This window comes from Ooceraea biroi, chromosome 6 (genome assembly GCF_003672135.1).
Source record: "Ooceraea biroi isolate clonal line C1 chromosome 6, Obir_v5.4, whole genome shotgun sequence".
NCBI classification, from domain to species: Eukaryota; Metazoa; Arthropoda; class Insecta; order Hymenoptera; family Formicidae; genus Ooceraea; species Ooceraea biroi.
This window is the reverse complement of record NC_039511.1, coordinates 4,387,641-4,408,958: the sequence shown is the minus strand read 5'-3', so window position 1 is coordinate 4,408,958 and position 21,318 is coordinate 4,387,641. Positions and strand designations below refer to the sequence as shown.

At 35.7% G+C, this 21,318-nt stretch overlaps 4 protein-coding genes across 4 annotated transcripts; 2 read left to right on the top strand and 2 right to left on the bottom strand.

Annotated features, from left to right (window-relative positions):
• Positions 1 to 1,684: 1,684 nt before the first annotated feature.
• Positions 1,685 to 15,620, top strand: LOC105282185. The gene is made up of 6 exons (XM_026970442.1): positions 1,685 to 4,281; positions 4,835 to 4,993; positions 5,639 to 5,847; positions 5,947 to 6,048; positions 6,359 to 6,482; positions 9,606 to 15,620. Exon 6 carries the CDS (start codon positions 10,050 to 10,052, stop codon positions 15,618 to 15,620), a length of 5,571 nt encoding a protein of 1,856 aa, XP_026826243.1. The 5' UTR covers positions 1,685 to 4,281; positions 4,835 to 4,993; positions 5,639 to 5,847; positions 5,947 to 6,048; positions 6,359 to 6,482; positions 9,606 to 10,049.
• A 914-nt stretch (positions 15,621 to 16,534) lies between these two features.
• Positions 16,535 to 17,445, bottom strand: LOC105281623 (cytochrome c oxidase subunit 6A1, mitochondrial). Its single transcript, XM_011342969.3, has 3 exons — positions 17,267 to 17,445; positions 16,840 to 16,994; positions 16,535 to 16,735 (listed from the first exon to the last, which is right to left on the bottom strand). The coding sequence occupies exons 1-3, from the start codon at positions 17,355 to 17,357 to the stop codon at positions 16,655 to 16,657; spliced, it is 327 nt and encodes a 108-aa protein (XP_011341271.1). The 5' UTR covers positions 17,358 to 17,445; the 3' UTR covers positions 16,535 to 16,654.
• Positions 17,446 to 17,578: 133 nt separating this feature from the next.
• Positions 17,579 to 20,468, top strand: LOC105281617 (peptidylprolyl isomerase domain and WD repeat-containing protein 1). Its single transcript, XM_011342956.3, has 8 exons — positions 17,579 to 17,800; positions 18,134 to 18,236; positions 18,327 to 18,523; positions 18,614 to 18,807; positions 18,884 to 19,221; positions 19,360 to 19,549; positions 19,615 to 20,190; positions 20,294 to 20,468. The coding sequence occupies exons 1-8, from the start codon at positions 17,707 to 17,709 to the stop codon at positions 20,435 to 20,437; spliced, it is 1,836 nt and encodes a 611-aa protein (XP_011341258.1). The 5' UTR covers positions 17,579 to 17,706; the 3' UTR covers positions 20,438 to 20,468.
• A 39-nt stretch (positions 20,469 to 20,507) lies between these two features.
• On the bottom strand, positions 20,508 to 21,086 carry LOC105281614 (mitochondrial pyruvate carrier 2). Its single transcript, XM_020032283.1, has 3 exons — positions 20,987 to 21,086; positions 20,737 to 20,878; positions 20,508 to 20,640 (listed from the first exon to the last, which is right to left on the bottom strand). The coding sequence occupies exons 1-3, from the start codon at positions 21,084 to 21,086 to the stop codon at positions 20,508 to 20,510; spliced, it is 375 nt and encodes a 124-aa protein (XP_019887842.1).
• Positions 21,087 to 21,318: the final 232 nt, after the last annotated feature.

The window sequence follows — 21,318 nt, the reverse complement described above, 5'->3', positions numbered from 1 at the left end:
ACTTTACCGATTTTCTTCACGACGAGAAAAATGGAACGTTGAATGCATCCATAGGTTTCTCATTCGTGCGAGCCGTGGCTGATACAAAGAATGCAACGCGACAGACGACGACAAAGTTGCCGTAAACGATTTAAGACAATGATTTGTTACTTTTATTTAACATTATTCTTGAAAGCGAATCTTAATTTTTTCAATTTCCGTTATCCGTTATACAGTTATAAACGCGAAATTTTATGAATTTAATGAAAACAAATGCGATAAGCTGGAATCTAATATTTATGATTTTCTTCAACGCTTTTACAATCTTCGAAAAACTAATAAAAAATTTGGAACAATAAAACCGATGCCAAACTCAATTGTTACGACACTAAAATATTGCGTTCGTAATAGAGCAATATCATATTTTTGTACAATTTCAAGAACAATTTCTCGTTCTAAGTTCTGCGAAAGAAAGAGCCGACCCGGAAGAGTGTGATAACTCCCTCTTACTTATCAGCAGTTTATCTATAAACGAATACTCAAGATCAGAGGTTGGGATTGAGCTCAACGGCGAAAGCTAATTCTTACTGCTTTGCATTGAATAATTATTCGGCGATTTCTTTTTGAACAAAGAAACTATATCCTTATTATCCGGAACAGGATCATGTGTGGACTTGAAGAAACGAAGATATGGGTTAAATCGATTAAAGAGAATAATAGGAATTATTTACAAAATAAAACAATCGTGCTTCCTGAGCATAATACTTCACACAACAGTTTTTTAAAATATCTTTACTGCCACAGTCAGATACAGCATATCTTCCCTTTTTGATCGCCTTCCGCACGGATCAATATATTTCATTCTCCAACTCCATTCCTTGTGCTTCAGTTATTTACGATCTCCCTTGAAGTACCATAAAAGCCGCGACAGTATTTGGCTATTGGCACTTTAAATATTTCATAAAGAAAAAACTCTCTCTAATCTAATCTTGAAACAGGCGCCACTTGGTATTAAAGTGCCATCCTCAAAATCTTTAAGTCTTCAAAAGAAGGTAGAAACCACAGGCGAACCGAAGGTAAGGTAAGGTAAAGTAAGGTAGATCAAAGACACCAGTAAATAAAAAAAAGAAAACAGAAAGGACTTCGTGAAGATGTGATTTCGCATTTCGCAAAAAAGTGAGAAAGCAAATTTATTCAAAAATTTATTTAAAATTCATTTATTTAAAAATCTACGGTCTCTTCATCTAGTAAAGCTGTACACTTTTTATTTTCGTTGCATTGCGTGACACGTGACCGAAACCTCCACCAGTTTCATCAAATATTCTATCCACGCTATGAGTGACTTGTACAATTTCATTGAACTTGTACAGTCACAGATTTATCTTAATCTGATTTAGGACCGATTGTTCAAGAGGTTTAGCGTATCTTTGTCTCTTTTCAGATAAGTCCTAAAAAGAGATAAAGATATAGTACCTGTCAGGTAAAACTTACCAAGAAGTTGGAAAAATCGGCCTTTAATCTGTTTCATTTTACCTATCTTGATAACAATTTCACGTTGCCTCTATCCAGAGATGTCTAAAATCTGTATCGATCGTTACTTGTTACTAGTTACCAATGTATCGAGTACCTAAATTTTTATCGTTATTTTGTTACACGTGTAGCGAAATGCTACTCGAGCTGTTACTCGATACATTTGTAACGCGCAACGAAATTTTTTACACGTTACAAATGTATCGAGTAACAGCTCGAGTAGCATCTCGCTACACGTATAACAAAATAACGATAAAAATTTAGGTACTCGATACATTGGTAAGTACCCAGTAAACACTGTTTGTTGCAACAATATAACATGATAGTAATACACAATATAACATATGTTATTTCTATGAAATATAACTAAAATATATTATACTTGTTACTATGTAATGTTACAATGTTTCCTGGATTACATATTACTGCTATATAACATTGTTATGTTAATATTATATAAAGTATTATATATATATTTACATAATTTTGTTACAATAATAGATAAAGATATGAAAATTTATATTAATTGCAAGAATTTAAAAGGAAGTTTAAAAAATTGTTTTCTGTTAGACTATTATAGTTCAACTATTACACTATATTATATTAGAGACTATTGCAGTCTAGTTTAATCACATTTTAGATCGTGTATGCGTGTGGGTGCGCGCGCGTGCGTGCGTTGTGTGTAAAATATCGTGCATTATACATCTTGCAAAAAATAAAAGAAATAATTTAGTTTTAAAAATTTTGCAACTACTTTAAAATGTAATACTTTTTTTTAATGTGATAGTCTTGTGATACAAATTTATGTATGAAGGCTGCGTTCCGATATTTATTGCAAGTACTAAACAAAGTTATCGTCAAGTACAGACTTTTACTGATAGTGAATATTAGAACGCAGTCTTAATCATACATGAACTTGCATCACAAGAATATCACATTAAAAAAATTAAATCACATTAAATACTATTTTTTTACGTGATATTTTTGTGATGCAAGTTTATGTATGATTCAGGTTGCTTTCCGTTATTCACTGCCAGTACTGAAAATCTGTAGTTTTCGCGTACACTACAGATTTTCAGTACTGGCAGTGAACATCGGAATGCAGCATAAAAATATTGTTCTGTTTTTATATATGATTAGACGTTAGGAAAGGTTATAGCATTATATGTAATTAATCTGATTACATAAATGTTTTATGTTGTATTTATAATAATTGAAAAACATTTATTATGTTATCAATATGCCAAAAAGGTTTAGATACAAGACATTTTTTATTAAATTAGTTTTTGAAATACTTTTGTCTTTTATTAAGAAATTATTTACCTTTTATATATAACTACATATACAGGGTAAATTTTAAAGGCTATCCCAATCATTTATTGACCATAATAGAGGGATTATCGATTGTAACTTTGGTTAATTAAATGATGCATACATGATACAACGTACAGTTGATCTAAGCAACTGTTATCTATGTGTCGTTTAATTTACCAAAGTTGCAGTTGATAATCCATCTATGATGGTAAAACGTTGGGATAGCCATTAAGATTCCCTATATGTACACGTAAACAACATATTTACTTTATGCTAACATAATATAAACATTACTTCAATACATAACTGCAATATAACATCTGCTATATTACATGTTACATTTCTGAGTGGGAAATTACAATTTACTAGTAAGTTACTAGTAACATTTATGTATGTTACTTGTAACATTCCGTTTTATTGATTACATGTAACATTAATGTAAGTGTTTACTAGGTAGTAACTTTTGTGTAATTAGATAGAAAAGTAACTAATTATTGCCATCTCTGCCTCTATCTTATCTCTTACGCAGCGCACATGTGCACATATGCAACCCTTGTGCACAAGTAAATGTGAAAGCTCTCGAAAGCGGCGCCAACTAAATTATAAGCATGCACAGTGCAGACTGCAGTCTCTCAAGAGGCAATATATAAAAAAAACAATAGTGTCTGGAATGATTTCCTTGTCCGATAATCTATAGAGATAAAAGGAAGCCGCCTCATACAGCACTCCTCGTATATATCTTCGTCCACTCGCTCGTTCCCTATCTGAAACTCTTCTTAATTGCCTCTCCACATCGCAGAGCATCGGGTAACGAAGGGACACGTCGCAGGACGATATCTGTTCTCTGTCTATCATCTGCGATGTGACTCTCAACCTCTCAGCCAACCGAAGACCGCGCAGACTATTCCGTGTGTTTATAGTCTAAACACACCACGTGACCGATGTCTCATTGGGTATCGCTTAATCGTTTCTTCGTATCGCTTGCATGAGTCACGTGCACGCAGCTCCGATGGCTCCGATTGGCCCGCGCATGTAAACAACTCTTCCATTGGCCAAACAAATAACCGTAGTGCGACACGTGGGGTCAACATTACCAGTGAGCTCCAACACGGAGTGATGGCGATAGAAAATATTAAACACTGGGAGCCAGTCGTAAGCGAATGCGCCGGCCCGATGTGATGAGCCCTCGACGACATCGGCTGGCAAAATGCGAGTTCTGTCAGTTCCGTCGCATTCCGCTGACGGAAACGGACTCACTGATAAGGACTCGTCACTGCGAGTTTTTCGGACGCGTCGCACAACTGTAAACTACCTGTAGACGCGAGAGAGGTTGCTGATTAAGACGTCGCTGCAAGTTTTAAAAAATGTGATAAGCTATTAATATATTGGTTCGCGCAGTGTATTCTATAAACGTGTGACGGACCGGTGTTGCGTGTAATGAAAATATTACGTCGCAAGGTGAGGAGAAGAAACGTGCGGCCTTTACTTTTAGCCCTTATCGCAATTAATTTTAAACTATCATTGTCATCATGCGATAAGATGCACGTAGGCACAACGAATTCTCTGTCGTGATTGAACATCGCGATGAATATCTTTCTACGAGATTGAAGATTACAAGGCGCGCGTCTGTGCTGATAACGCAATATAGTCTTCCAGTCAGGTGGAACATGTACACTGAGAAAAATATCTAATCGGAAAATCAATTACATTGTATTAAGACAAAGATGATCGAACATATCTGATGAAGGTAATCGGATATATCCATCATTTAATCGGTTTATTTAAACAAAATTAACAATCGGAAACACTATTTAATCGGTTTATCCGAAATTTTTCTCAGTGTAGCAATAAACTAAGCGGGCAAAAATTCTGATTATTTGTAAAATGATTTTATTAAGGAAAATAATACGCTCTCCTAATCAACTTATTTATCGATTGATGATATCGATAACGAATGAAAACAAAACTAAGTGAAAGTATGACGGGACAGACCAAGCATGTTATGTTGCAGAAAATGTTACATCGCAATATAAAGGGAAATATAATATTGAGGGACGCATCGGAATTGGCAGTGTGGAAAGAGAAACGCGAGATGTATGTGAACGAGGCGAGGAACGCAAATGATTTCATTACCAAGAATCAGCTCGTCTATCTTTGCTTTGATGATACGGTACGACTTCAAATTACATCACGATTATGAGCATGTTACGTTTAGCAATGAACATAATGAGCAGAAAGAAATTTTTACACAAGAGAAACTTTTTTCTTGAATTTTTAATTTCGAAAAAATTTCATTTAAAAAAAAAGTGTATAAAATTATGGCTCGATAAATGAAATATAGACTTGTAAATTAACAGAATATTGATACATCGAAAATTTTTTTTAGTAAATTTTAAAGTGCATTTTATATGATATATGCGTTTTCTTTTGCATTGATACTAAATATATCAAAAAGTTATTCTAATGTATTTAGATGCAAATTCAACGCCATGCTTTTGAAATTTGCTAAAAGAATTTTCAAGGAACAAGCGATTATAAGGACAAAATACTAAAAGTAAATTATGGCGTTATTATACATTGTTTTTGCGATGTTAAACACCGTGTTGGTCACCGGTGACTAACAGTAAACTTTTCGTTTAGGCCGCGCAATACCGCGCGGCCTAAACGAAAGGTAAACAGAATAGGCTCGGCGCTTAACGTATAATGTCCTCTAAAGTCCCTTTTATTATACATTCTTAGTTTTGTTTTATTTCTACGTAAGGACCAATGTCTTTAAGTATTTTGTTTCTATACTGTTCGACTTTCTGATCGATAGGGAAACAACTGCAGGAACAACTTTGGGCCGAGCAAAATCATATGTATATATCGCAGGAAAGTGTGTAGTGTTTACTTTTGTGTCGAACGCGTATTACTCCGGATCTTGTTCCGATACTCTCGAGGATCACTCTCGAATCGCAAACTTTCTTGAGTTTTACGGAATCGTGACCATTCGGAGATATGGAAGCTTCGCGTTTATGTATTGAGGTTTTATTTCGAGATATTTTATACGAAAGTAAAAATAATATTTTCAGTTGTTTTGTCCGGTTCGTTTAAGTCATTTCTTGGATAATAAATTCTTTGCAGAAGAAGTCATCGATTGATGAAGAATAACTCAATCACGACAATAGCGTCAGTAAATAGCTTCATCGACTTCATCGAAGATATCGTAATTACGCGTCATTCAAGGTATGAAATTTCTTCTAATTTTATCTCGCATTAATTTAATAAAATTTCCACCGTATCAAAGAATTTGTGAAACTTCCATCATTCTTTCTTACAGAAATACTATTTTACAGAAACTCGGTATTATTGTTTTTTCGAGAGAGAACAAATTGATTAGCACTGTATATTAAAACATTAGCAATAGAAATAATGAATATAGAGATAACAGAAATAGTGAAACAGTAATGAGAGATCTAATCTTTTATTTAATATACATATATCTTCTATACGACAAAGCTGATCAAAAAATCTAATCATGATATGATGGTGATAGTTTCAGATAAGCCAAGACCAGCAGAATTTCTGTTAAAATTTTCTTAAAACTTTCTAAAACGTGTGAATCGGGAACTAATGTAATTAACATTAGCGGATAATCTGTGGATGAGTTTCTATCGTAGGTAAGATTAAATGCTTACTATATTATTATAAATATGTAATGTGTGTTATGTATAATATTAAATATTTATGATCGCAAACGTTATCGGCATAAAATGGCAAACAGATTGTCTTTTGCACATGATTTGCAATCGTTAATTTTTCAAGAATGTTTGTCGCATATATATGATATTTACATTAACTGTGGTTCAATTATAATCTTCGAAGGCATGGCGATATCATGATATTAGTATTATATTATGTTTCTACGGTAGAAAACGGTGTTTATGCAGTCTGCTTTTGTCGTAATGGTAATTTAACATCTACATGCATTGAATCGATTAATTTTGCATAATTTACTGATTTTTTTACTCATAATTTGTAACATAATTGCGCATTAAACGATAATTCAAATTTGCTCACTTTGCCCTTGTGACATATTTTTTAATCTGATTGATATCTAATTAATTAATTTATTATATCCATTTACAATATGCGCAAACACATTTATTATGTAACAATTATTATTATTATTGAAACTCCCAAATGTTGACAAGATTATTTTAAAATTTTGTAACGTTAGAATATCTCTTTTTTGCTTCTCTGCTTTTTTTTTGCTTTTTCAAGTAAGGATTAGTAAGGAAAGAACATAAAAATAGTTTTACGATAGTTTTCAACGCGGCAAAGCACCAATTCATTCAGTCATTCCATTGTATCTCGTGTTTCTGACCATTTTGTCCCTTCCCTTCCTAAGTTTATTGCTTAGTTTTTCCTAATCTTGAAACCTGAGAAGCATCCCCAGTCTGAGAAAGATATTCGTCAAGGTTGGACGTCCGTTAAATATTGATTACGATATATACGGAGCCGGCAATAGTGAGCAAGTGGTTTCTCCGTGAGAATGTTTCAACAATCGACAAATCTAGTGTGATTAACAGTAACAAGAAAATATTTTCAGTTGACAATTGAAACGTATTCTCATCAGAGTTTCATTATTTTTTACTTTTTTATTCATGTTGAATCCTCGCACTAATATTTAAACTCACAATGATCACAGCTAATGAACTTTATTAAGTTAACTAGACAAGAAAGGTAACTATCGATATTGAAAAGAATTTTGTACATATACAGGGTGTTTCCTAAGTAAGTAGACAAACTTAAGGAGGATATTCCTTGGCTTATTTTAAGAAGAAAAGGTCATATAAACATATGTCCTAAACTGCTTTGTTTTCCAAAAAAGTACATCACTGTTTTCGTTCACTTTTCGGATAGCAGACTTAAATCCAGTAGATTTTTTTCTATGGGGACAGCTTAAATCTTTAGTTTACGCTACACTTATTCAAAATGAAGAAGATCTCAGAAATCGTATAATAGATGGATGTGAAAGAATACGTAACACTCCAGGTATTTTTGAGCATGTACGTCAATCAATGGAAAGGAGAGTTGAGGCGTGTATCATGGCTGCAGGTGGACATTTTCAGCAGTTACTGTGATATTATTTTTCTTTTTAGTTACTATTTTCTTTTTCGTTATAATTTTTCTTTTTGGTTACTATTGTTTTTCATTTGTTTCATTTGCAATAACACAAACTGTTCTATAATAAACGAAAAGTGAACGAAAACAGTGATGTACTTTTTTTTGGAAAACAAAGCAGTTTAGGACATATGTTTATATGACCTTTTCTTCTTAAAATAAGCCAAGGAATATCCTCCTTAAGTTTGTCTACTTACTTAGGAAACACCCTGTATATTTTAACACTAAAGTCTATGATAGGGGATCTAAAAAGTATATCGCATCCGGAGCCAGGATACACAAAAGGACTCAAGTATTAATCTGTATTATGTAATCTTTATTACACGTTATTGCAACATTCCATAGTTTATCTATAGAATTTTTATGACCTAGTGATGATAACACCTTTTTGCCCTTACGGCTACAGCTCATGGCATAAAAACATAGTGAATAGAAATAACTAACGGAGAAAGGAAAGGAAACTAGAATAAACTTTGCATCTTCTGATAAAATTCCTTTCAGAAGTCCCGATTAGCATACATCAAATTCACGATATAATGTCGTCGATCCAACGATAGTTAATTTTATTGAAAATATCCTATGAGCAGTGAAATATTACATCTAATGGGTATAGTTTGCAGCTGCAACTCCTTATCTGACGCATTAGTCATCACAATTTGCAACCTGACCACATATCGCGTTCGCAACTTGGCTGCTGCTTGCATCATATACATACATATATACATATACATACGAAGTTCCAGTAATGTAACGTTAGAAATGTAAAAAAAGCTGACTGAGTAAACGTGTATAATCTGAAAAGTATATCGGATAAGGTAATAAGAGCCTTGGCCATCACATTCATATTCCACGCCCGTAATTATTCTAGACGCGCCAACATTCCACATCCGTAAGATTCGCGACAACCGTCTCAATCGGATTTTTGCATATTTGCTACAAGAGTCAGATCTTGTGAGCATATCTTTCGGAGCAATCGTGGATCGCCGAGTTTCCGACAAGAATGTGAACAATCAGGCATTAGTTTTGCTGACTGAATACTTGTAACGATAATATAGTGAACGACAGTGAAGGAAAGATGACAGGATCGTCCAAACCTTTGTGAATTGTAGTGTTCAATTTGCATCTGAGGAATCAAGTTCACTATCTTCACTTCAAGTTGCACTATCAAGTATAACGCGACGCGTAATAAGTTTTCCGCGCGGTAAGTTTTTCGCGTTTAATGTGATTTCGTTCGAAGTACTGATTAATAAATTTCTTATGAATGATTTAATGTTAATATCGAAAGATCGAATTTCATTTAGTAGCAGTGATTAGTACGTAAAGTATTTAGCATAATAAAACATTGCTTTGTCTTTTAAATAGGAGAAAAAACGTCAACATTTAGTAAAAATTATTTTAAGATATTCCACAAGTGTGGACACTTTTGCTTGGACACATTATTGTTGATAGATTTAGATCAAAGGAATTGTCATATAAATGTCATGTAAATTATATTATACATACACACATATACATATAATTATACACATATGTATCTGTATACGTATCTGTTTTGTTTCGATTTTATTTATGATGTATATATAATTAATAAAGTAATATATTTTTGTATATTTTAGAAGAACGCAATCGTTTATGGACATAGAACTCATCGATTTTCCATTTTTGTCTTTGTTTTGCCAACAAAGCAACCATCAAAATGATACCGAAGAAGTTGCCAACGGTAACGCAAGATTAAATGTGAGCGATGCTATCGAAGTATCGATAGTTGTTATAAACATTACTAAAACTTCTGACGTAAAAGTTCAAGAGTCTAGTTTGCTCAAGAAGAAATCGTCAGACAATTATGTAGAAAATCCTGTTTAAGAGAAGTCTTTTAAATTAACAATTGACTTACTGTAGATCACGGAGACTTTTCTCCTAGAAAATGGAATATTAGTGCAAATCGAGACTCTGCTTCATCAAAGCGGACGAATTGTCAAAACTTAACAAGATTCTACTCGTAGAATCCAAAAATGAAAACTTTTGAAAGAAATCGTCTTCTTAGAAAATAAACTGTATAGATGGATGTGTGCATCAATCATTTAGAATCGGAAAAGCACAGTTCTTTCAAGACTAATATCGGCTCTAAGATGAATGGCGTTCTTTCGAAGAAACGCAAAGCGGATGAAATACAACAAAACGATGATAAAGATGAAGTGGTAATACTTGAAGAAATTAATAATGCCAAAGAGGAGCAGCAGTCGAAGAGATTCCGAGGTATTCATTATACTGACAAACAAATTGTCAGTGACGATGGAAAAAATATTAACGACTCGGCGATGGATATTGACGAGAAGAAAAGTGTGAAGCAAAAAGAAGATAAAACGGAAATTAGCCAGGTAATTTCCTCGCGGATCAAATCTTCAGATAGGTTCAACGTACAGGAATGTGACCATGAATCTAGAAATAATGTCCTTTCCCCTCAACGCGATATTAAGTCATCGAACAAGACACCGTTGACTGAGCAAGTAAACGTGCCATCAATAACAGTGAAGATAGATTTAGACAAACTAAATATAAACTCAAATGAAAATACATTTGATGATTGGCAGAGCGAGAACTCATCTAATAAAACAGATTGGGAAGCTGAAAAGGAGATAGATTTGAATTCTTCGGACATGTCCCTGGCAAAGATACGATACACGAAAGACTGGATTGAAATACAAAAACTCAAAGTATTCGAAATACGAAAACTCGAAGAGTCTGATCACGAGAAACAAACAGAAGAGAAGGAAACTGAAACTGAACATGAAGCGTGTAATAAGAATATATTCCTAAATCACGAAATAAAGAATTACGAAGAAGATGTAAAAAGAGTAAAAGATACAATGGCTATATTAGAGGCTGTAAGAATAGAAAAAAAATCTAGAAAAGTTAAAAAAATTTTCCGGACATACTTTGGCAACTGTTCGGGTATTAATGAAAATGAAGAAGACATAGCTGCAGTGTTAAAAGCGAAACAGACGAAAAAAATGCGACAATCCCAAAAGTTTACAGCGCACAATGTATGCACTCGAGAACAGCGTAGAAAGGATAGTATCGCAGCGGAAAAGGAAAGAGATAATTATGAAAGAGAAAGAAAAACATCAATACATAATCCTGTCATAAATATTTCGACTGATAACTCACAGAACATAAAGAGTCCAATGTCGATGAAGATACAACATATAAAAGATTCTTCATCCGTTTCCGATATAAAACATGTCGCTAACGATACAAGAAGTAATGACAAAATCACATTGCCTGTGACGAAAATAGATACAGCAGAAATTATGAATGCGGAAACGAGAGGAACGCATATATTACATTCACGTCACAACCTTGAGAAACGAGAAATCGCTGATACAGTCAAGGAAGAAACGAATGCGCAGGATATTCTACAAAGTCCACAGAAAGTTCAAGATCCATGCGAAGAAAATATAGTCACTTCAGCAAAGGTAGATACACTCACAGAAGAAAATGTAAGTTCGAATTTATCGGTTACACTTATACAAGAGAAATCTTCGGACCATAAGGACAAAGATGATGACGATACATCCTTTAATGTCGAAAATTTAACGGACAATAATGAAACGTCAAATGAGATGCAGAATAGTACTTCAACATCAACGACAATCATGATAACTCCATCAAAAACGACTAACGAAGCTCTCTCGATGCCGATACTGGACGCTGAACTTAGTAGCGTGAATACCAAGGATGTTCCCTTAATAGTAACTGACAAAGAGAGTGATGTTGAACTAGAAATAAAAGTAAAACCCAAATCGCAGTCTGGATTATCTGAGTTTTCGATGACAACATCTCTCTCTTTAATGAATATTACGAATTTTCAAAACTCAAGCATGTTTAAGCACGATGCAAATGTCTCCTTTGGCGAGTTCATTCAAAATCTTACTTCGATATTTAAGGACACTGCTCCCGCGCACGAGAAAACTGAGAATGAAAATTATGCAACGGAGAGATCATCAAATGATGATGATGCAGTTATCATCGAAAGCGCTGAGGCAGCATTGAATACTCAGAACACTGCGTCTGTTAAAGAATTATCTTCTAGTCAAATTACCAATGATAGTGCAGCTCCTTCCCTGCAACAACAGGATTCTTCGAGTACAACTTCAAACGAAGAGACAAGTACAAAAAAGCCTAACGAAGAGAATGCGAAAACAGATCAAGAATGCGCAAAATCTGTCGAACGGCAGACAATATCGGAAAACAATCCTAAATCAGTTGAATCTATGGATAAGTCTGATTTGGATAAACAATCGTCGAAGGTTTCTTCGAACGATGGGGGCAAGAATGTTGACGAACATACTGCGAAACGTTATAATATAAGAGTTAAAGCTATTGAAACGCTCAAAAACCCATATCGTATTGTAGGTCCGCCTGCGAATTTTAATGCGTCAGGCAACACATCAGGTGCTCCTTGCTCAACATCTCAACTCTCATGCGCACTACCGAATACAAATAGTATACCCGCACCTGTATTGACAAATCCATTGTTGCATATGCCGATTGAAAATATTCCTCCGACCTTCAATTCAACGGCGAATATTAACGCGCAGCAATTTTTTGGGAGCGTTCCAAGCGCACGATTTGCGAGCACGAGATTACCGAATTTTAACAATCTGCAAGGTCCAGCAATGCATCCGAACAATGATCAACGGAAGATGAATAGTTTTCCACGTGCGTCATACTTCAGACCACCTGCACCAAATATTTCTCAACAATATGGGAATAATGTTCCATATATGATGATGCACTCAAATGTACCAAGGCAGAATGTTAATCAACAGCAAATCTTAAGAAATAATCAGATGATAAATGCGCAGAATATTAGCAATCAGCAGTCCTTGATAAACATGAATAACATTCCAAATACGCCGTCATCGGATGCAACGTGTAATAATTTAATCCGTTGCGTGTTATGTGGTAAATTTGAATGTCAGCATGACAAAAATGTAAGCGACCAGATTAGGAAGCAATATTTATTAATGAAGGAATTTGATAATGTATTAAGGATGTCAATGGAAGCCAATAATGGCGCACAGCCAACCAATGCGTCCGCTGCACATATCTCGAATATACATCTTTCAAACTTGCAAGCAATGTCTCAAAGAATGGGAATGTACCCACCACCCTACGTATGTGATCGAGGTGTTAGTCTAGATAAAAGTCAGATTACAGGCAATATGAATGCCACTCCATCTGTCTTCAATATGACAGCTCCTAATGCTTCGTCGAATCATTTAGCGATTAGTAATGCAGCGACAAACGTAACATTTGGAACGCCATTTGTAGCTCAGCAGATGCAAGCCCCCTTAGTAGCCTTGCAGCTCGTCCCGCAAGACAATACGTCGAGGCCTATTACTACTACAACTCAAAACGCACCACTCAACGTGCACGAAGCTTGGTCAATTTTCATGAACAATCAGATGGGACATTTGACGAGATTTCCGCAACCATTGAGTTCGAATGTACAAAATTTGCAACAAAACCTACCTGTAATTACGCCCATGAATACATTCATACGTCCGAACAATCCACCAAGTAATACGTTGCAGAATGCTTCAAACATCAAAAAGACTTCAAACAGACCCAGGTCCGGAAGAAACAGTCAAACGTTGAATAAGGCACCTAACTCGCAACAAAGAGTACGCCAGACAGCTTCAAACGCAACGCAAAGTTGTACTGCGAAAACTTCTCCGCAGAACTTAATCTATCCTGCACAAAGTACTCCGAATCCTTCTTCCTCATCAAGAGGCACAGTATTAGGTTTAGCAAACTGCACGAGAGCAGACCCGACAGACTATGATTTGTACTATAAATTCAATCTGAGCTTTTTAACAGATATACAGAAGATTATATTGTATCAGAATTTACAATATTACATGACTATGCAAACGGTATCTGAACGAAACGGCAGCGAAATTTTGTTCTATCAAGCTGAGAAATTGCTTTTCTTTTATATATCTTTAGACAAATATGTGAACAACATTCAAGAAACTCAATCGGCTCAAGAACATGATACAAATCTGGTAACACAGCAAACACAGGAAAAACAGCAAACACAGGAAAGACAGCAAACACAGGAAACACAGGAAATACAGAAAACACAGGAAACACAGCAAACACAGCAAACACAAGAAATACAGAAAACGCAGGAAATACAGAAAACGCAGGAAATACAGAAAACGCAGGAAATACAGAAAACACAGGAAACACAGGAAATACAGCAAACACAGGAAACACAGCAAACACAGGAAAAACAGCAAACACAAGAAATACAGAAAACGCAGGAAATACAGAAAACACAGGAAACATTAGACAACAATAATAATAATAATTTAGGCAATCTAATGGTGTCGAGATCCATGCCGGTGCTGGATAAGTTAGTTACAGAAACACGAGATGAGTTAGTTACAGAAACACGAGATGGGTTGTCTGCAGAACCCTCAATTGACTTTCTTCTGCCTTCAGAAAGTTTGTTCGGTGATGAAAACGATGAATACGAAAGTAGAAAGATATTAATATCACAATGTACAAACACGACAGAAGAACACTCGATCGAAGCAACGTCACGCGATAACACAATGGTTGACAAAAGTGTGGAAGAAGATCTACGTGATAAAAGATTATCAGAGTTGACAGAGGAATTACTTCCAGATACCTTTGTAGCTGGTAAAACAAATAAAACATTTCGTAGCAAGCAAGAGGAATTCATGAACAAACTAAATAACTTTTATCTCGAAGCTGAAGAAACTCGTGACAATGATGAACTGGATGAGAGTATGGATTCACGACTATATATTGACGAAGATGTGAAAACAGATCTAGAACCGCAGCTGGAAAGCGGTAAGTTATCCTCGCACTCCGGGAAAGATGAACCAAATCTGTTACAAGTTTCGTTATCGAGTAATGCGACAGGGAATGAACACGCAGAATATCCGTGTTTAGAATCAGTACGTCTTCAAACGAATGACGCTAGCATAGATTCAACTGATTTACAACTGATTTATTTATTTTCAACCAAGGAAGAGGATATTATTTTGGACGAGCTAGCAAAATTAGAAGCAAAAGAGACGCAGCTTCAGAAATCAGTGGCTGATATTCCCGAAGAAAACTCGGTGCAATCTATCGATAGCGCATCCACAGAACTGGGACAGGAAGACATTGATCCTAAATCGAACAGTGACGATTTCAGTTTGAACGTAAAGCAAGCTTCCAATGAATCTAATGCCGACATTGCTAAATGTAGTTCAGTAAACACCCATTCCGAGACTGCGAATGTACCGAATGTCTGCAACATCAGGAGCATATCGTCATCGTTGTTCGAGAAAATGGGCAATACCAATACGGTTCTTCAAACATTGGAATCATTGACAGAAGAGGAAGAGGCATCGAGCGCAAACAATTTGGAAGAAAGACTGGAGAAAAAATGCGTACCGTGTCTACGCTGTAAAAAAGATAGTACGGTACTCTGCGCATATTGCATGGACGCTCATTATTGTTCGAGGCGTTGCTCGAATTTGTATTGGAAATCCTTTCACCATCAAGATTGTAAACGTACATATTCTTACGAAAATATCAGTTAATTTTAATCAGCCTAAATGTTAATTCTTTTAGTAAGATCTTTTTTTAGTTAACTATAAGAACAATGCATTTTGTTGCAATTGTGAAAAGTCAGTATTCATTATTTTTATTAAGCGTATTTTATTATATTAGGTGTTATTATATTTATCAGGTAAATGCACAAATGTGTGCCATCTTTGACAATTGTCGCTTTATTTTTGTATATTATGTATATTATATATTAGAATAATAATTGTGTTATCTATCGTATGATTCAAAGATTTCAATGAGTATATTTTGAAATCGTTGAAGAATATATTTCAATGTTTAATAATTTTCTTAGAGCACTCAAAAATGGTACTAAACCTCATGTATACATCTACATAAAACTTTGACGTGTTAATTTCTTTAACGAGAATTTTTTATAAATTGCTAAATGATACATGAAGCTTAATACTAAGTGATCACGTAATAAAAGTACTAAGTAATAAAAATACTTAATAACTTATTAAGATTTAAATATACTTAATTTTCTTGATTTCTATCATTTGCATATACATATTTTTTTATTCTCACTTCTTAGTGGTAATAAAAATATATTGACAAAAATGTACTTGTGCAAATGTAAACTTAAATAAAGCTGTAAAATATTGATATCAGGAAAATTCAGTTACTGCTTTGAAAATATAGTTCCTATGTTTGTATATATCATCTTTTATCACTTTTCTGTATCAGATTTTATTTATTTATATTATTAACAAGCTAGTAAAGTCTCATGAGGTTCAAACACTACTTTTCCTCTAGGCACTTCTTAAGGATAAATTAATTTTTATACTTTAATAAAGAATGATTTATACAATTACTACTCGATGTATGTTCCTTTAGCTCAACTTCTCTATTTACAAAAATATTCTGACACATAGAAAGAATATACATATTTATTATATCTTTACTAATTTATTGACAGAACTTCTCTGACAAGACAATGCTCTGTATATGTATATTGCAGAGATACTAACACATACGTACATATTACAAACTGGACAACAGTTATCCTCTAATCTTCATAACCGGTAGGTAAAGGATTTACTTTTTTATTGTGGAAAAGAGTATGATTACCGTCTCCCCATGGGAAAGGCTAAAAATAAAATTACAGAACGTAAGCTCCACAAGAAGTAAGTCTTGTGAAGATCTGCATTTATTTGTTGTCATAGCATACTTATTCTATCCAAACATATTTACCTTGGTTCTAATTCTCATGTGTTCATACGGTATAAACTCTGCTCGCTCCTCGTGCTTGTGAGCCTCGTGATTCAGGTAACAATTGACCATTGCCAGACCTATCGCTGGGAAACCCACGAAAAGCGAGAGCCTTTTCCACAGCAGTACCGTCGCCTCTGTAAAACACGGCGTCACTGTTATGTAATGTTTTTGCCGATGATTTCCACGAGATGCATGCCAATTGCTTATATTTGAAAAATAAAATAAATCATCGTAATATTTTTCAAGTACGAACTATAATGCTTAGGCCTGCATAGGTAATGTTCGATAAAAAGAAACATTCCGTTGCGAAAGGAACGGGACTGTCGATTATACAATATTCCGCGCGAGTACAGGTTCGGTCTTCTCGAATGTGCGAATGGAGCACTGAATTAATTTGTTCATTCACCTGAACTGCCATGGCCTTGTGCGCCGTGGCCACGGCTAGCTGTGGCATATCTTCTGGTACAATTGTACGCCACTCTCATCCACGAAGCCATTTTTTACTCTTCTACTTCGTCTTAATTCTTATCCGATTTTAACTCACGTACTCGATGCCATATGATGCCATGAATCATAAATGACATATAGCGGCAACACTTGCGACCAATGTGACACTAGCGCGACCGTCGTATTTATCTAATAAATGATTGGTCCGTCACTAGGGAATTTTTATCACGATCATTCGCAGGAGCAGGGAAAACATAATTATGAAATGGAAGAAGAATGAAGAAGGAGGAGAATAGGAAAAGAGACGCACAGTAGAGCAGTAAACGTTTACGGAACGGGTTATGTAGGTGTATTTATTTATTATTAACGAGAAATATATAAAATTATACAGTGACAATTATGTCGAATAAACGTGAACACGAAGGAAGTGATGCGGAGGATGAGTGGATCGGACCATTGCCTTCGGAAGCTGCACCGCAAAAGAAACAACGAGGTTAACTTGCATCTCTTGAGCGAAACTATTTAAATTTCATCTATCATTAATAAATCTATTAATAATATCATTAATAAAAATTGGTTAATTATGTAATTACTGTTCATTGCCGTGTTTGTCACATACTTTGAATATGTGACTTGAATATTTGAGAATTTTTGAGAATTGACTGATAAATAAAAAATGTCCTTGTTTTATTAGAGTTTTACATGTTTTAGTCTAATTATTCCTTCTCTCTCACTTGACACATTTTGGCGAATCAAAAAGATTCAGAATTCTTCTATAAAAAAATTCTCATTGCATTCTTTAAAACTTTTTTCTAAAATTTTGCAGTATTGGAGTACGAAAAGGTATACATAGACAATTTACCATGTTGCGAGTGTTACGAGAAGTCTTACATGCACAGGGACGTGATAACTCACATTTTAGTGACAAAGTTAGTATTTCATACAAAATATAAATGATCACAATGATGCATATAGTCTTACATTCTTACTCAAGAACTTGCTCATGCGTGTTAATACAGATCAAACTTTGTGATAACCGCCAGTTGTGACGGACACGTAAAATTTTGGAAAAAGCAGGAGGAGTTAATTGAGTTCGTGAAGCATTTTCGTGCTCACTTAATGACGATACAGTCAATGTCCGCTAGTTGCAATGGCGTTCACATGTGCTCAGTCAGCGTAGATAAAACTATGAAGATATTTGACGTTATTAATTTTGGTAAGCTGAGGTGAAATTTATATGTTTAGCTTTTGAAAAAGGCGTTTATAAAATATGTATATTTATTGTACACTGTATTTGTTGTTGAAGATATGATAAATATGATTAAATTGGACTATGTCCCACTCTGTGCTGAATGGGTATATTCGGCTGGTGACGCTATACCTGCCGTGGCAGTGTCCTCGCAGGAATCCAGTAAGATATACATTTACGACGGTCAAGGAACGAATATGCCGTTGCATGTATTTGAAAAATTACACACTAAACCTGTCGTCATCATGAAGGCAAGTTAGATTACGATAAATATAAATATTGAAATATCATGAAAGAGAGCTTGATTATAATGTTTCTTGTTTGCAGTACAATCCGGTGTACGAGACATGCATCTCCGTCGACAAAGCGGGAATACTGGAATACTGGACCGGTCCGAAATTGGAGTACAAGTTTCCCAAGTCCATATCGTTCGAATCGAAGTTGGATACCGACCTGTTTGAATTTGCGAAAAATAAAACCTATCCGTGCGGCTTGGCGATATCGCCCGATGGCAAACGATTCGCGTCCCTCAGTGGAGATCGGAAAGTCAGGGTTTTTAACTTCCGCACGGGTAAATTGTATAGGGTGTTCGACGAAACTCTCCAGAGGTTCAGCGAATTACAGCAGACTGTGCAGCAACTGCCGAACATGGAATTTGGGCGCAGGTAAAATACGTTGTTTGAACCCTTTACCTCGAGTAAATTGAAATATGAATTATACTTCTGTACGATCCTGGATCACTTGGTTTTCTTCAGCAAATACATTTATATTAAATATATTAATTATTTCTATTATTGTTGCAGAATGGCAGTCGAGAGAGAGCTGGACAAAACTGAAACGAATCTGGGAAATATAATTTTTGACGAGTCTGGTTACATTATCTTATATCCTACCATGCTGGGGATCAAAATAGTGAACCTTTACACAAATCGTTGCATCAAGATCATGGGAAAACCAGAGAATATTCGGCCGATGCAGCTAGCACTGTTCCAGGTACTTAAAATGAAAGTCTACCAATTCAAATACGGAGAAATTCAACTAGACATGTAATATAACAGGGAAAAGCGAGAAAGACAACCGCGGCGGTAACTTTCGAGATGGAGGCATCGGAGAATCCGACGATGGAGATGAACCGGCCCGACCCGACGTTGTTCTGCACCGCTCACAAGAAGAATCGGTTTTACATGTTCACACGGCGAGAGCCGGAGGACACGAAGAGCCAGGAGTGCGACCGCGATGTCTTCAACGAGAAGCCGTCGAAGGAAGATATCATCTCGTCCACGGAGGCGACGAACATGCAGAAGATATACGACACAGCGATCATCCACACGGCGCTCGGCGACGTCCACGTGAACCTCTTCGGCAAGGACGTCCCCAAAACGGTGGAGAACTTTTGCGTGCACGCGAAGAACGGCTTCTTCAACGGCCACATATTTCACAGGGTTATCAAAGGCTTCATGATACAGACGGGCGATCCGACTGGAACCGGTACCGGTGGCGAGAGCATTTGGGGTGGCGAGTTTGAGGACGAGTTCAAGCCGAACTTGAGGCACGACCGACCGTACACCCTGAGTATGGCTAATGCCGGACCGAACACGAACGGCAGCCAGTTCTTTATTACCTTGACGCCGACGGTGAGTAAACTTACTTTACATGAAATTTCGTGATTAGTTGGTTTTGTTAAAATGAAATTTTCTAGAGTTAGGACTTAGTGCGAATGTTTCGTTCTATTTTTAGCCCTGGTTAGATAATAAGCATACAGTGTTCGGCCGAGTCCACAAGGGTATGGAAGTCGTACAGAACATCAGTCAGGTGAAGACGAATCCCAAGACTGACAAGCCTTACGATGATATACGGATAGTTAGCGTGACAGTAAAGTAATTTTATAAAATAAAAGCGTTTATATATAAAATGTGTATAATTGATACGCCTTCTTCCTTCTTGATCAGTTTCATTCGTCCGTTGTTCCACTCTCTCGCAGTTGATATAATAGCCCTCTGATGAAATTGTACGCTCCCGTGCCGCAGGTGAATAGATTGACGCTAAACAAATTATAATTCTTGGGTGTAACCACTAGCGAGTATCTGGAAATGCACAAATTCGAACGAATAGCGTGTATGTACATCGCGTCGTCATATAATCCGCAGTGAATACAATTTTGAGCAGGAATGATGTTATACCTGCTCCATATAGCGCCCGTTACCATGAGACTCGCGGTTTGGCTGAGGGAAATCGTGTGTGCTGGACGATTTATGTCTCCTAAGCCCGCTATTACCAACCCCCATTTAAACATCGGCGCCCAGAAAAATATGGTAGTTGGGCCTAACGACAGGATATAAGAGAAAAACGCTTTTTATTTTTATTAAATATTCTTTTCAGTCAATTTAAAAGTCAACTCTTTTATTCGGAAAAGTTCATATATGAATATACCTGCAGGATGCAGGAACGCGGCACGAAATCTCTCGGGTAGGATGGAAGCGGTTTTCAATACTAATCTCTGATAAGCGCTAGTTTTTTTAGGCAGTGCCATAATTCCGCACGATTGTTTACCACAAATTGCAAAAATATATTTTACAACAAAAACATTGTATATGGTACACTTCCTACAGGCTAACAAATATCTGAATAACAGCTAGAGCTGACGTGCATTTAACGTTTCAGTTACTGTCAGTTACGTGACTTCATTCAGAATATGAATCTGTACTAAATATATCCGTATTAATTAAACTGCAATTTCATCGCGCAGCGGATTTTTCATTGAA

Bases quoted from the DNA above. Each gene is read 5' to 3' on its own strand.
- LOC105282185 (XM_026970442.1), top strand. From the start codon at position 10,050: ATGGATGTGTGCATCAATCATTTAGAATCGGAAAAGCACAGTTCTTTC.
- LOC105281623 (XM_011342969.3), bottom strand. From the start codon at position 17,357: ATGGCTTCGTGGATGAGAGTGGCGTACAATTGTACCAGAAGATATGCC. The intron at 16,995-17,266 runs GTGAATGAACAA...CGTGTTTTACAG, and splicing joins ACAAGGCCATGGCAGTTCAG to AGGCGACGGTACTGCTGTGG. The intron at 16,736-16,839 runs GTAAATATGTTT...TTTTATTTTTAG, and splicing joins ACATGAGAATTAGAACCAAG to CCTTTCCCATGGGGAGACGG.
- LOC105281617 (XM_011342956.3), top strand. From the start codon at position 17,707: ATGTCGAATAAACGTGAACACGAAGGAAGTGATGCGGAGGATGAGTGG. The intron at 18,524-18,613 runs GTAAGCTGAGGT...TTGTTGTTGAAG, and splicing joins ATTTGACGTTATTAATTTTG to ATATGATAAATATGATTAAA. The intron at 19,222-19,359 runs GTAAAATACGTT...TTATTGTTGCAG, and splicing joins AACATGGAATTTGGGCGCAG to AATGGCAGTCGAGAGAGAGC.
- LOC105281614 (XM_020032283.1), bottom strand. From the start codon at position 21,086: ATGGCACTGCCTAAAAAAACTAGCGCTTATCAGAGATTAGTATTGAAA. The intron at 20,879-20,986 runs GTATATTCATAT...TCCTGTCGTTAG, and splicing joins CGCGTTCCTGCATCCTGCAG to GCCCAACTACCATATTTTTC. The intron at 20,641-20,736 runs GTATAACATCAT...GTGCATTTCCAG, and splicing joins ACGGGCGCTATATGGAGCAG to ATACTCGCTAGTGGTTACAC.